The 16,620-nt window shown below is 33.8% G+C and overlaps 1 protein-coding gene across 1 annotated transcript in view; it reads left to right on the top strand.

The window, feature by feature from the left end:
• Window positions 1–16,620, top strand: part of LOC104360805 (formin) — a 148,933-nt gene that overhangs the window by 24,426 nt on the left and 107,887 nt on the right. The window contains exon 3 of the mRNA XM_032984591.2: window positions 1,010–1,071. Coding sequence (XP_032840482.2) covers window positions 1,010–1,071 — 62 coding nt within the window. The remainder of the gene's footprint in view (window positions 1–1,009; window positions 1,072–16,620) is intronic.

Raw genomic sequence — 16,620 nt, forward strand, 5'->3', positions numbered from 1 at the left:
ACCCCTTAGAGAACATTGACAGTAAAATTTACAGTCTTTGGACTATTTTCAATCCTTGTTTAAATTAGGATTTGATTCCTTTTTTAGTTGAGGAAGCAGAAGCCAAGCCAGGGAACTGGAAATACATTTCTGGATTAATTTTGATTTGGAAACAGATAGAAGTGGGACTTTGGTGGTCTAAGAACAAACTCCAGTTCCTTTTTTAGGAGGGCTGTAGCTTCTGGGCCAATGTCTTACAGAAGACAGGCTTCTCTTAAAACTTTGCACAGATGTAAGGAAAGGACTTCTCTTCTTTGTCTGGCCAAATGTAGCCATGGTATGGATTTTATCTTGCTGATTTCAATTTCTCTGGCTTTGTTTCACGCGTTCAGTTTTGTTATATCTTTGGATTTTATTATATTCTTGCTAAATGCTACCCTGTGAATGTACTTAAATCCTGTAATTAATCTTCATCTGATAGAATTAAGTCAAAGAATTCTTTGTATCTCTTGCTATTGGGTATTTTTCCAGGTCTTCATTTGTATTTGTGATTGTTCTTTTATCCAATTTGCCTGTGTATAGTGATGGTATGTTTACAGTTAAATATTAATCATTGTATTTAATTCATGGCTTTTTTAGAATTCAAGTGTGTGTGTGTGTGCGTGCATGCATGTATATGTCATAATACCCTATCAGCTCTACATTGATCTGCAAAGCCAAGCAAAACTAGAGTTTCCTCTTGTTATCTCAGTGTGACATATCTTCCCCTCATTTTCCCCTCTCAGCATGGAAGGCCTCTTTGCTTTATCCTCAGCTTTTAGAAGCACCATGGAAAATCTGGTCATGTGGTCTTAGAAAATAATGCTAATTACTGTGTTTGGGTTTTTTTTTCCATCACCATTGTAAAAGGTCTTTTATTTGAGAGGCTACATCTGCATTCTGGACCTGGTGGTGTATGAAATACACTATGCTGAAGACAGTACATTGTTTTCTGACTCTAATGAAATGTACTTTTTTTTTATTTTTACAGAGTACCAAGCTGCCATTTTACATTTAAAGAGGGAACACAAAGACGAAATTGAAACATTAAAGGTATACTTTTGTGATAATTTTTTTTTTTCCCTGACTCTAGTGTATTTTACAGATTTCTGTAGTGCAAACATACTTTCCATCACACGCTAAGAATGTAATTGTTTCTTTCTAAAAGTTTTCAGTTGACTGATATCTCAGTTAAAATTATTTTAGTTAGAATCCATAATGCACTCATATATGATGTCAAAAAGCAAAGTTTTACATAATTTCCCTTTGTAGTTTTGCTTATTGTTGTACTGATAAATTTTTCCCTCTAACTCAGCACTGCAGTACTTTTATATTTCCTTGTCATAGTAAGACACTGGCATTTAACTGCTCTTTCTCAGTGAAACATGCTTCTGTAGAAGAATTTTTCTGTAATTTTAGACTGAAAAATAAGCATGGTAATTCCATTTGTGAGACTCTGAAGTTTTGTATTGAACACTACCGATGTCTGGTTTTGTAAGTGTAAACTTGACCAACTGTCTAAAATCAGAAATAACAAAGTTTAATGTTAGAACTCACTTTCCCTCAGCATGATTGACTCTGCTAAGCAAAGTGAAATATTACTAAGAAGCGTTTGTCTCATAAAAGCAGGAACTTAAATGGCAGTATAACTTAAAGTGAATTTGTTGAGCTGTCCTAGATTAAAGAAAAATTTACAGCATCTTGCTTTTCTCCCCAGTTGTAATATATTCTTAAGCATAGCTGCACTGTCTTCTAATACATGTCCATATGCTAAATCCTTAGTGTACAAGTCATCAAGTACAAAACATTCTGTATTTTGTTGTAATTAAGGCAAATAGAATGGAAAAAAAACAAATTTACTAACAAAGGAAGTCTGATAATCCAGTTTATTGCTTCATTGACCATGTCATTAGGCAGATCACATATAGCAGTCATCAGACTAGTACAAGTACAGTATTTGTATTACACAGAGTATTTATGTCTTTGTATCTGCACAAAGGCCAGCCCATAATGAGTGTAAAACCTATGAAGTTGAGAAGACTCGATGAGGTCTTTGAGTAGACAGGGGTGGAATGATGGTAGTGGATAGTGGAGTGGACAGGACAGGCAGAGTCCCTATTGTGTGCAGCATCTCTTAAAATTCAGCATAGGGAAATGCAGGTTAGCACTAAAGTAAAGACAACAGTAATGCACAATAAATATTGTTAATAATAATTCTTAAAAAGAATAGCATAATTCTCTCACACAAGAACAGTAGATAGACGCAAGGGGGATTTATTTGTTTTGAGAGGGTATTTCAGAGAATACATAGTGTTGGTGAGAGAGAAAAATGTGCTTGTGCATCTTCAGCAGCCCTGGAAACAGTAGAGGCAGAGGAGACAGGTGTACTGGCAGGCATCCGTGGAAAATCACACATCCCTCCATCCTTCATTAAAAGAAAGTTCATCTTGGCACATTTTATTTTCCATGAGAGTACATCTGAAAGACACTGGAGGAGAAGTAGATTCATTTATTTGCTGCTCACAACTTTGTATGATATAAACATTCTCTTTTAAATCAGATTATTATTATTTTTTATCTGAATTACTTGAGTTTTTCCCAAATATCATCATGTCTTAATGATTAATTATGTTTTTATGTTATCTTGTTTAGTAGTAAGGAAATTGTGAGTAGGCTGTTTCCAGAAAAGTGAAATTGTGACGTAAATTTCAGCACCATAAAATCTCACCATTTTATATATCTACGTAAATATAATTAGAAATGAGCTAAAATGCAAATATTTGCTCTCCATGATTAGTAGAAGACTTATGCACTCTTGGCAGCAATGTCATATGCATCATGTTTCCTTACGTTGCATGCATTTGACAATTTTCATGTTTGGTACTGTTTTGTCTTATACTATGTAGTTTCAAACACCAACCAGAAAAGGTGATATGAATGTTTTGTAGGCGTTTTAGGTAACAACAGTGAAGTGTAAGGTCTATGTCATGATAATCGGAAAAATAATGCTTAGGTTTATTGTATGCAAGATGTAATTCAAACAAGATTTTTGTGTGTCCATTTTGGAGTCAAACTCGTAAGTTACTGGAAACCTTTCACAGAGTTCTGCTTGTAAGTTTGTATGTCTGATGGTTCCTGAGATATAATGTGATTTTTCATTTTACAATATTGAAGGATGTAAAAACTTCCTTTACCAAAGGCCAGTTGAAGCAAATATCCTCTCTCTAGTAGTGGGTGCTTAGAAAACACGTATAAGAAATACAGAGTGTAAGGGTAATGCTTTCTTCCTGTATAGTGCTTTTTGTTTTGGTTTGGGTTTTTTTTGGCAAGTCAGGCTGTCTTCATGGTCTCTTCCTTATTGCTTCTACTGCCACTGCCTCCGTGCCCCTTCCTTAACAGAGTGCTGCTTGATTTTTGGACCTCATCCCAGCCTGGTGTAAGGCATCAGGTTCATGAAAGATGCATAGTGACTAAATTACTGAGAAATGTTGCCCTAGTATACCATTTCCAGCAATTAGTGTTTTAAGCGTTTCCTGAAACAGTCTGAACACAGGTTATGGTATATAGTACTGATGAATAAATTATAGTATTGCATGCTTCCATGACTTCTGAATACTATGCCATCTGACTAGTGTTTCTGTTTCTTTTCTATATGTCCTTGATAATTCATTCTTTTTACTAGAATGTGACCCATTACAGATGCATCCTTTTTGTTTGTACAGTTGATTTGGAGGTGTTTATTTCCCTGAAATATGTAGAATGCCATGTGATAATTCCTATATAGTGCCAGATTTATAATCTAAAAGCATGTGGGCTGAAAATATTGAATTCCTATTTTCTTAATATGTCCTGTGTCCAAAGGAGGTCAGCTCTAAGTTATTAATTTTTTTAAGAGAATGTCAAGTTTTACTGCAGCATATTATTTTTTATAGTGGGTGAGATCTGAGAGCCAAATGCTGCTGCATGCTCCTCCTGCTTTGGTAAATCATGAATTGTTAGTTCTGCTTCTAAGTTTTAGTAGTTTTCTAAATGAAAGTGTATCATTTCAAGCTACCCCCTCCCCTTTTTATAGCCTGTCTGCTTTAAGAGGTTCTTTCTCTTGTGTCTGTGATGTTCAAACATTTTAAAGAACAATTTTTTTTTCTCCACATCTCTGTTGCTAGCCTTCATTATTTTGTCTTTAATTTCAGAGGAATTTTTCCTGTTTTTTGTGATACATTTAAAAATTATTGCTTTTCCCTGAAATCACTTCAGTCTGTAATATTTAAATATAACAGCAAAGGAACATGATTTTTGTTCATTCTTTATGTTACCAGCATTTGCACTGGGAAAAATGGAATGCATTAGAGAAGGCCAGACATTGTTTCTATACTCTCTTTCTTCTGGCTTTTCATTATTTGAAGGAAGGGAAAAATGTATTTTAAGATAAAAAAATATGTATTACTACATACTGCTGTACATATGGAACTTTACATTATAAAATTTCATATGGGAACATGTGAGGAAATAAAATTGTGTTCTGATATAATGTAATAATTTGTTGCATTTAATTATTTAAGGGTATAACAGAAAATTGTGGTGGTAGATATCCCAGCTATTGGAAATATTTGGGTTTAATGTGATTTTGTACTATACACTGAAGGATCTTACAAACAGAAATTTCTCTGAACCCGCTCTTTTGCAAACTGATCCAAATCTCGTATCTTGTATTTATGAGGGAGGTTGATATCATACCTCCTCTGTAAAAGATTAGGAGTGAGACCCTTAATCTTAATGCCTTAACCCTTAATCCTAAAATGCCTAGAAATATCTAAGGAGCCCTGGAAGATATGTGTAGGGGAAAGTTCTCAAAAAATTATTAAACTGTACTCTGAAGGTGAAAGCAAGCAGTTATCCAGAATCTGTCCCTTAAAATCTGGATATAGCGGCTTATAAATGAGAGATCTGATTACTCTTTAGCAAAAGAAAATGTCCTATACTTCTGTACTGTTTCTTTTGGAAGTTATTTTTTTCCTTGACTATGTGAATGAAATTCCTAATGGGTTTTTATTCTGTTGGAGTTGCTGTTGCAGTGTTTATTTCCTATAAACTTCATATGGAATACCCAGAGTACAGACAGAGCTTTAGCCATACCACCAGTTTGAAAGGGTTGGTGCTGATTCGGTAGACCGTTGAAGTTGCAGCAAATGTAGTGGTCTTGAAGGATGTAAAACAGTCACTGACAGGGAGGGTGAATGACAGTATTGTGTTTATTTTATGTTGCCATCTTTATGTTATTGCAGTATCTTGAAGCTTTGTTCCTTTTTCTAATGTCACCTGAAATCAATTCATGTAGTGTGCATACTAATTAAATTGACATTTATTGCACCAAGTAAATTATTGATGAATCTGTACCATATCATATTGCATAATCAGAATAACTCATAACATCTCTTAATGGGTTCACTAATCTACCTAATTCCACTGAGTCATCCACATTAAGATAATCTTTAGAAAGGGTAATATAGTAGAAATAAATGCTTAGTTTTTACCCACTTAGTTTTAACTACACTTACTAGTTGTTGTGTTCAAAACATTTACCGATTTTCTCACCTATTATTTACAAAAAATTGAACAGTATATTTTTAAGACATTGTATTATTTCTGTTCTCTATTGTTGATTTTTTTTTACTTTTCCTGCTCTTGCCACTAGATGTCAGCTAAGTCTTTCAGAAGAAGCTCCCAAAGCATGTCACAACTTCTCTGTATGTGTGCAAATTTCATACTTACTTCTAAACTATGAGAGTATGTGTGGTGGTAACATCCTGCCCACTGTTTGTGGATCTGTCACAGTCTTAGTTTTAGGACAAAAGTTAGCTTGCATATTATGGAACTAGAATCAAAGTTGTTCAGTAGTAGCTGTCATCACTTTCATAGTATTTTCCCTACAGAGCCAAGCCTACAGTATCTAATAACCAACTAAGTAGATGACAGTGACTTTAACATTAAATCAAAATACTGTAAATGACCTACTGACTTCTGAAAAGAAGGAATTAACTTGAAGGCAATATTCTGATTGCAGTACTTATTAATTAATCCAACACATACCTGCACAAGGTTTCAGCATACTTTTTTTTTTTTTGTCTGTAAGGTCATTTGATAAAATGTGTAGAAAAAGGTTTTTTTTCCCTAATTTCTCCTTCTTCCTTTTAGCACAAGGGTACCAAATGTCCCTTCATCTTCCATTACATGGAAGTTTAACGCTGCCTTTGGAAGATGGAAACAAAGCACTAAGCTGTTCTATAACTCTGTATATAAGCATGTATCTTTTTCTCTGTTACAGGTTATTAGGCTTCCCTCAACTCACTACATCTTTTACATGTTCCCAAACTGAGAATAGTAGTGTCTTAAGCCATTAATCACAGGTTTCAATAATAATTTTACTATATATTATATGATGCACATTATATAATACACTCTATAAGAAATAATAGATATTTGATACCAATAAAATATAAATTATATATAGCTTGTAAATTATACATTAAATATTAGACAATAAAATAATAATTCTACATCTCTCAAAGTATCTCATTGCAAATTTTAGAAAGAAATACCTGTAGTTGCATCTAACACAGTTATGAACATATTACTGAAACTTAAGAAATAGTTAATGGTAATGCAGTGACGTATAATTGCCCATGACATTATGAAAGAACAGGCTGCCCTTATTTAAAGAAGAATGTATCATGGGGTGTTCATAATGACCTTTGTGGTCTCCTTAGTAATGTTTGCATTTTTGCGAAGATTTCAAGAGCTGAAATGTAAAAGTGGGTAGAAAGACATTTCCTTTTTTCACAGAAGAACTTGCTTAAGTTTGAAAACAAGTTCATATCGTAAATTGAGGTTAAAGACCAGGACCTCGGAGTATGACAGCAGAAGGTTGAAAAATGTGGATGAAAAAAGAATGGGGAAGGGAAAGTCACAGCACAAGTCAGAACTGTCTGATAACTTCAAAATTATTCATTTTTATTTTGTACTGAGACCACAAAGACATAAAAATATTTTCTCAGCTACTGAGTAAAGTAATAAAGCTTTACCTATATGACAACCTTTTTATTCTTTTACAGATCTGTTTTTAGATCTCTCATGCTTCACAAGTGCTTCCCTGGCCCTTTGTCTTTTCACTTTGCTGTTTGTTTTCCCTCATGGTCAGTGTGCTTCCACTGCTCTTTAATTATAATATGAGTATAAGAAAAGGTGCTGCTTCTTCTTGATACATTTTGAAAATTGTAATTTGACTGTGGGAGGCAGTGGTGAATAGGATTGAAGGCTGTTCCATGCCAGAATGCTTATCAAAAAAACTTTTATGGAAGTGGGTGATTTCACTTTTATTTTGACAATTTAAAATGTCTTTTTCTTATATGTAAAAGTGAAATTTCATTTCAGCTTCAGAAAGAACATCAGAAATTAGGTGCTTTAACACCAAAACATTTTAAAAGATTTGAATTTGTCTAAATCCTCTCTTTCGTAGATAGTCTATTACAAAATAGTGGATTTTTTTTTTTTTTTAACAGATTCAACTGAAAAAGTTTTGACCTGGGTGCTCTTAGGTAGGGATCTCTATCATTCCCTTCAGGAAAAAATAAACTTTTTATCCCCCTTGTCAGTTTTATGTATGCACATATGAATTCTTGCATAGTATAGGGATTTTACAATTTGTCAGAAGTCACTATGTTTTGAAATCTACTATTAAAATATGGGGGCCAGTGATGAATAGTGTTGAAAGCTTTGCTTGCCATAGTACTTAGCAAAACAACATTTAAGAAGTGGTAATATGCTAAATTTTGGTAATAAAATTTTGTTTCATGTTGCTGATAGTGGTGTTTTTAACCTTTACAAGATGAAATGCATCCTTAAGATGGCTTGTTGCTTTGTGTGTTCTTCACTGGACTTTCACATCTCAGCATGCACAAATAGAAGAAAATCCGTCTCATGTATACTTCTGTCTGGTGGAGTTGCAGCTCAAATGAGCAGCCAAGGTCAGCAAGGGTTTATTAGTCAGTCTTTCCTAATGAGCTGTTCAGGATTTTCAGCATTTCCATGTGGTATTACTGATGAAGGTCTCCCAGCTTGTGGTTAATTATTGATACTACTCTTGCCTAGCTTGAAATGATTCAGTCTTTTGTGCTTAGCTGCTAAATGTATGGTTTTGCCACTGTGTGTGTACCGTGTATCTTTATGAATCTTCTGCTTGGCTACTTTGTCTTCATGAAGGAATTCTTGTTCAGTGCAGAGCGTCTCTGCAGTGCAAGACAGTGAAAATATAGAGATTGAGAAAAGTATAAAAAGTATGAGAAAGAAGAGAGTAAAATACTATGAAATCATATTAAAATGTCAATTAGAATACTCCTAAGGCTCCCAGACAACAGAAGCAAGATTATCTTTGAAGTGTGTATTTCCTGAAATAGAAAAATCCCAACAGGAGAAAAATAACCCTGTAATGAAAAATTTGCATGGCCAGTGCTAGAGAAGGTGAAGTAGCAGACTAAGGAATGATAGCAAGGGACAACAGCAATAAAACAGTAACTTTCTGCAGGGTGCATACAAGCACACAAAGAGCTATCAATAAGTGCATTAATATCTTTGGAACTACTTGTTGACAATTGCATCTTCATACAGAAAGGAAGCTTAGAGTGATTCTTCATCATGTATGAAGATATTCCCCAATTCAATGCTTAATTATGTTTTAAAATATTGCATACTGTAATGCCTATATTCATGTCATAATGTATAATCAAAATCTTGATGAAGTTTTAAGTATTTCTGCTGTGCTGTGATACTTACATTAAGCAAAATTTTCCCCCTTCTCCGTTGTCTTCCTATTTTCCATATTTTTGATGCAAAAGGTGCTTTTCATCCTTATTTTCCTTTAATCCTATGTTTACAATGTGATTGTTTTCTTATCAGATAGCTTGAATATCCAAGAATACTCTTCTCTTCTGTTGCGTTGGGTTTTTATTTCACTGCTACTTGCCATGTCTTATATTGCCCATCTATTATTTTCATCAATACAGTTTCACTGTAAGAACTTGGATTGTTTAGAGTTCATGTCAGCTGCCAAATGTCGTTAATTCGACATGTTGATCCAAGGATTCTTCAGTTTATTTAAGACCATATTCCGTATATTGAATGCAGTGAAAAATCTCTTTACCTCTGTTTCAGCACATGAACACGGACGTGGTATTATATAGTTAAAATGTGAATAGAGATCAACAAGATAATTTATAGCCTTAAAACTTCAGCAAGACTTAGCTCCTGCTCAAATTTAGACACATTACAAAGCACTCTGCTTAATTAAGGGGAAAATGAAACTCTTGTAAAAAAAAAATAATTCTAAAATCCTGCATTTATCATAGTTTGTGAAAGTTAATTTATCCTGTCACCTTGAATAAATATGTTATACACTCTGGAGAATGAAGTAGAACACATACTGTGAACATGATGACATTTTATTTTGACAGATTTGGAAGACCTCTGTAACATAGGAAACAATTGTCTACAAGAAAAATGAACTGAAATGTGATCATGGGAGTATAAAGGCCACTAAAAATTAAGTAGTATCAATGTTATCTTACCATTTTGATTTTGAAAACATGTAACCCATGCCTCCTTGACAAAATTATCTGCTTTTTGTAATTTACTACACCAGATGTTTGCTCATAAGCCATTTCTCTGAATGAAGTACAGAATTTTCTGTAGTTTAAAAACTAGTTCTAATATTCCTGGTTTTAGAACAGAGAGATTTGGCAAGGATGAACATTTTGCTGATAGAGGGAAAAATCTATCTGAAATTGGAAGTTAAAACTTTTGAAAGAAAACCTTTTTTCTCATATTCAGTAAAGACTTCAGATTTTAGCAGCTTCTGACTTTGCAAATCTAGTGCTTATTGTACCTATTGCACCTTCCAGTGCTGACTAAATTTTTATTGTGACATTTCCACAAAGCCACTGAAGATACTGAAGCCACCAAAGCTGTTATTTTATAACACTGGGGTGAAACTAAGTTCCACTGATTAATGGGTGCCACAAGTTACTCTTGGTTAGGTGGGGATCACCCTTCCAAGGGTGCTTTGAAACTGAAAGGTAGGAGCATGTCTCCCAACTCATTTTTTTATGATGAGGCAATGTGAAAGAAAAGCCACTGGAATCTAAAGCAGACTACAAGAGCTGGAAAGATGTATGGAAGCGTGAGAGGTAGAACTTTAGGTAGAAAATGGTGAGTAGAAATACTAAATGAGACTGGCAAGCTGAAGGGGGAAAGTAGTAGTCTGGAAGTTGAGACAGAAAACAGTAGGAGATAGGTTGCTGAGACTTGGATCTGGGCATCACAATACAGGTTTTACTTAGAATGTGTATCCTAGAATGAATGCAGTCTATTCAGTATTTGACTGTATCTTTGTTGGTCAGTGAGTAATACCCTTCCTTGTTTATTAATCAAAATGTGATCTGAATATACTTTCATTATGGATTTTCCAACGTCACAAGTTTTAATTAGTCAGGATGTTTCATATGCATAAACTGGATTTTAAAATATGTATTCAGGTAGACATGTATTATTATTATTCAGATTTTATGCAGAGAGACCTAAAGTATAACACATTTATTGGGATGCTTATGTTTGCATGTATGTTCATATCACGTTACATTTTTAATTTACCTGGCAACTATAAATTGGATCCCAGAATCTCAAGATAGTTGCTTAGAAAATAAGGTGTATCATTGGTTACCACCTGAGAAACACTGACTAAAATGACTTGCAACTGACTCCTCTCGCAGGAACTTCGCAGTTTGAGCAATTACAGAATCTGCTTTTCCAGGTCAGCATTAACATGCTGCTACTACAATACTGTTGTGTCTCTTCCTGAGGTTCCACACTTTGTTCATTACATGCCTTGCAACTTCAGCACACATAATGCACAAGTCTTAAAAGCTTTCAGCTTTTTCATGACACAGTTTTTAACTATTGTCCGAATAACTCCTACCGTGTTCACTGAATGAGATACTGCATCTGTTGAGGAGACAGTTTCTACATAGCTGTGCTACATGGAAACATTGATGGAGAGAGAGAAAATTAAGGTTGCTCTGGCAACCACACTTGTAGTTTTCCCCTTTGAATAATTAACCGAGGTTGGGTTTTAACACATTTGTGTGTGTGCAGTATTTTCTTCAGTTTCCATAATGGGAATGTCTAGAATAATGTGATGATGTATAATTAGCATGTAGTATACATTAGTTTAAAGTAGGTATGTCTTTTACACAATTACAGAGTCATTTCCATAATTAAAGTTATACTTCTGTTTATCCAGATATAATCTCTGGAATTTATAAGTTCTATTTTAGGTAAGTGTACTGGTATCTTTATCTGCTAAGTATAACATAAACATCTCTACAGTGTAAAAAAGAAGACTAGTTATAAACACAGTGTTGGGTTTTCTTCTAAATGTTACCTGATCGGTGAATATTCCAAGACTGTCTTCTGGTTTTACCACTAAAGTTTATGATAGTGTCTCCAGAATTGGAAGCTTCCTAGTTAAACTAAGATAAAAGTCATGAAAGTTAACGTTGTGTGTGTAGGATCTCCTCGTATACTTTTCCTTGACAAGGATATACAGTTTGAATTTTTTCTTTAACCATTGTAATTGAGGCAAGTATTACATCATCAGTATGAAAAAATCTTTTCTCCAAATGGAAGTTGTGAGGAAAGAAATGGATTTTTTTTTTTTGTCCTTCCACAGATAATGTACCTTAATGAAAACTGTTGTTTTCTGAATGTGTAATTAACCCCTGCCTTCATTTCCTTTGATATAGGGAAACAGGTAGTATTTTTTGTAGTATAATATATTTTATGTTGACGGAAAAACTGTTTCACCAAGCAATCCATTTGTTTTAACATGTTGAGGTCCCTCTATAACATGAGGAATGTGATAACTGTAGGCATCAGAGGATAACTCTTAGGTGACTATATTCCTTAAAGCAAAATCAAACCTCTGTTATTTTGATATCTGGTGTCAAAAAGGCCCCAGGAAATTACTTTCCCTTCATAGCTAGAAAGTGAATGGTTTGCTACACTTTAAAATCTTTTTAGTTGTTTTCATTGCACATGTGAACTCTCTATATATTGGTGGAGAGGCTAGTCATCTCTTCAGTGTAGGTGGTATTAGAATTTTTAGACAAAAATTATGTTCATACAGAATGGAAATCTTCGATTTCTAAAAGTGTAGAGTTGTTTTATTCTCATAGTAAACTCATAGCACTATTTGGCTGAATATTTCCTATTGGAAAGTAGTAGTCATTGTTGCCTATTATCTTTCTGTAGATATATAACTTTCTTTGCTTACTGTTTTCCATATGCTGTACTTACACTGCTTTTTGCTTTGAATTTTGCTTTTGTTGCAACTTAGCAGAATGTGATGTATATCATTACTTTCCTATGTAGTTAAAAGCTTTGTTATAATGGCTTACTCTTGGAGTCTGGTTGCCAAAGAAATTAGCTCTTTATGCTGTGAAGCAATGTTGACAGTAAACTCTCCTTTCCTCTCCACCCCCTCCCCAAAAGACAAGGAAGAAAAGAGAAGAAAAACAAGGTTGCATTACAATTCTGGCAACATCAGCCACACTAATAAAATCAAATTCAATGTTGTTTTACGACTTTGAATTTATGTGACTGCGCAGGATCAAAGGATTTGTATCCCACTGGACTGCAAGGTCTATAGTTCATGGCAAAAAAACTCATCAAAAAGAACATTTTAGTAGTAAGGCTTTTCATTTTAATCAGCCACAGTAATAAAAAAGCTGTTAGGTGTCCAAAAACATTCTCCCAAGATCAGAGACAACTTGCTCTCTACTACAATCAGTTTTCTTATTGGATCCATACTGCCTCTGTAGTTTTTGTCACCGAAACTTCATCTTCAACTTTTTTCAGCCATTTTTTGTACTTTTTTCACATTTTACATGTGAAATCATTATATTTTTTGGTAAAAGTAATGATTCATAATTTCTCTGGTAAATTAGAAATACTGTAACTTCTTTAACATGAATTGTCATAAAAAAAAGTGGTTAAAATAGAATTTGAAATAGTGGTCCATATTTTTATATATTATATTTTAAAATATTTGAATATCAATATTTTTTTTTCTTAGATATAATCTTTTGAACACCACCACAAAGCATAAGTGTTAGTATTTTTGTATCTATACAGACATAGAATCCTAGGATGTCCTAAGATAAAGGTAGCAGCTGCAAGGGAGAAACAGAATAGGGAAGTAACTACAGTGTTTGTGATAGAAAAGGCTGTTGTTACCATGTTTGGATTCTGCATGTTAATTGTTTATGTTCCTAGTGCAACTGAAGTTTGAAATGATTTTTTAACATATGTTTTTAACATTTTGAGAGATTACCAAGAAATTTCAAGGACACATCAAGGGTTCTATCTGGGTGTTTGATTAGAAATTATGGAGAATGGGAGTGGTTTACTCTTTAGAGGGTTCATCTGAGTAAAGTTACATGTAAATAGGACAGGTGTAGAAAAGCAAGGACTGGAGATGAGCTGTTGTGAGCTATGTATTGTATTACAAATTTTTCTGAGTTAATTTGTGAAATATGAAATGGTTGGATGGTAGTTATTAACAGGGAAAGGACTGAGGGGGGAGGATAGGTATATGTGCAGGAAACAAAACCTAGATGAATATAATTTTACAGAGACATTTACAGAGCAGACACAAGGCAATCAGGATGAGGAAAGCAAACTTTAAGACAACCTGGAAGTCACTCTGTGAGGAGCATGGAAAAGAGGACAGAACATTGAGGGAGTTGAAGGTCTGCAAACAGCTGGAAGAGGAAATGCTGAAGCTTGGGATATATGTGTGCAGTCCATAATGCAAGGGATGTTTGTATTTTGTATGGAATAGTGCCTTGAAATACATGGTCCTTGTCAGAAAACAGCTACAGAGTCCTTGTGTCATAGATATGCTCTGCATGGATATTCGTACTGTTCCCATAGTGACAAAAATGGAGGTGTGTGTGTTACCTTTATACTCACATGGTCACTGAAAGCTTAGCACTAGAATGAAAGAATGAGCTGATTCAATTCCTGCTCCCACTATATTCTATTGTCAGCAGAGTGACTTAATAAGTTCCAGTTGTGTATTTCCTTTTTTTCTTTTTTAAACTTATGGTATTTTAAAAAAAACCCAAAACAAACAAACAAAAAACAAAACAAAACAAAAAAAACCAAACCCAACAGCAAAAAAACAACCAACAAACAGCTATTTCTTATTTATTGTCTTTACAGGGCCACTAGACTCAATATGTACAAATGCACTGGCCAAAAACTTACAGATCTTTGGAGAGGCATTTCTTGTTGGAGGCAGGCACACAGGCTTTGCAATTGTGAGGGCGGTAGCCTGGCTATTATTGATTCTGTGTCCTGGGAAATGGTAAAGAGGAGGAAGAGGAGACAGAAAGCATATATAAAGAATCAAATTGCTAAAGAATGGGAATTAATTTAGGAGAGGAATAATTTTATAGTAATATAATAAAAGTGAAGAGTGACAGCAAGCCTATAATGAATATAGTAATTTCAGTGACATGTTTCCCATGTAGCATACAGTTTAATATACATAGAAGATGAACTAGGAAATATGAAGAGAAAACCGGTGCTGGGAATTGGTAGGAAGTGAGTTCAGAGAGCAAAGCAAAGAGGTAATACAGCTAGCATACTATACAGAGAGAGGAGAGTGAAGAGTAGCTGAAGATGTTAATAAACATTAATTTCTTATGCAGAACTGAGTCTGTAGAAAAGAAATATTCAAAATGTGTTACAAATGCAAGCTAATTCTGAAGTGGCATGAAGAACATGTTACTGTCTTCATCAATAATAGTTTTGGTTGAAACTGGAACAAGAACATGGAAGAATATTAGAAACATATAAACATACAAGAAAATGTAAGAATATGCTAATTTAAAATTAAAAATTAAAAAAAGCTACTATAAAAATGCCATGCTTGGTTTGAATGTTTTTGCAGTAGAGAGAGTAGATATTATTATGTTGATACCTTCAGTATGTCATTCATTTTCTGTAATCTGAGAAGTGCAGTTTGTGGGCTTTCAAGTTTTTCTAATAAAGAATAAGAAAATATTAGAAGTAACAGTAAGACAGAGTGCAAAACACAGTGAATTTCTCAGAAATAATTTTTCTTTAGGTTGCCTTTAAATACGTACTTGTATTGAGTGTATTGCTTTCTCATACATTCATTCACTTGTTCATTTACCTGTTTGGTTTTTTGAAGTTGATCTTGGTTAAATGGTATTTCTCCCAGACAGGACAAAGATAAAGATGAAGTTAAGCGTGTCATACCAATTATTTCAGTATATTCAGAAAGGTGAGAGGAGGAAGAAGTAGTAGAACTTCTTTTCCATCTCCTTCCCTTTATATCAGACTAGAAATACAAGGTTTTATTTTATTTTATATCCATCTGGATTGTTGGCATAGGAAGGAGAAATTCATGAGTGAATTCAACTTTTGAGATAGGTGTCATTACTTTGTTGTTTCTGGTAGATAGTTCACATGGCTAGTGCAGTTATACTGACAACGCTTTTTAACATTAGTCAGACCTTCAGATAGTATGAATATGAGTCTTATAAAGGCTGGATATGTTAACTGCATCAAAGCTTTATGTCTACTGTTACACTTTTTGTCTGTAAGCTTACAGTAATACACATTTTATAATGAAACAGATCTTTTAACAACTTCACTTGTTATATGAATATGCATCGTTTAAATATAGCAATCCATCTGTTAAGTATGGCTATAAAATATTAAGTAATTAAGTTGTTATGGAAGATGCATTCTGGGCGATTGTAAATGTAACTGATATACTCAAATACTGAATTATTAAAATAATTAATATAGGTTATGTGACTTGGTCATCTAGATTTCATAAATAGGTATTTTCACTATTCTATTTTAAATAGCTAAGGTATTAGAGATCTGCTTTGAGGTTTGCATGTTTAGTGGTATTTGGCATGTCAAGATGCAATTTAATTACAGTGTTGAATAGTTGTGCGACTTAGTTGTTGGAAGAATATAATTTTTTTTAATGTGTAAGCAAATAGCTATGTGCTTAGTGGCTATTTAAAGGTTTTACTTAAGTGTAGTACCCTGAGATTGAGGACCTCTTCATATTATATTCTTGTACAAACAGCAATTGTTCAAGAATCTCAAATCAATCTTTACAAGTGATTGCCAATGTTAAATCAGAAGTTCTATTTCATAACATATCAAACATGATATATATATTCACAGTGAATATTTGACTTATCAAACTTGAAGTGAATTAATGCTTAATAAGTTATGTGAATTTTAAGCCATCTGTAGTCCTATATACAAGTCATCATGCACACGATATTGTTTTAAAGAAAATCTATGTTGCAGTGTAGCTGGCTATATTTTAATGATGTGCAATAGCAATAATTTTGTACTCCCAAATTACTGGCTATAAAGCTGTATTTTTTTCTCAACTATCCAAATGCCACTAATAGTTAAATAACTAAATTTTGAAAA

Source organism: Tyto alba, unplaced genomic scaffold (genome assembly GCF_018691265.1).
Source record: "Tyto alba isolate M040663 unplaced genomic scaffold, T.alba_DEE_v4.0 Super-Scaffold_18, whole genome shotgun sequence".
NCBI classification, from domain to species: domain Eukaryota; kingdom Metazoa; phylum Chordata; class Aves; order Strigiformes; family Tytonidae; genus Tyto; species Tyto alba.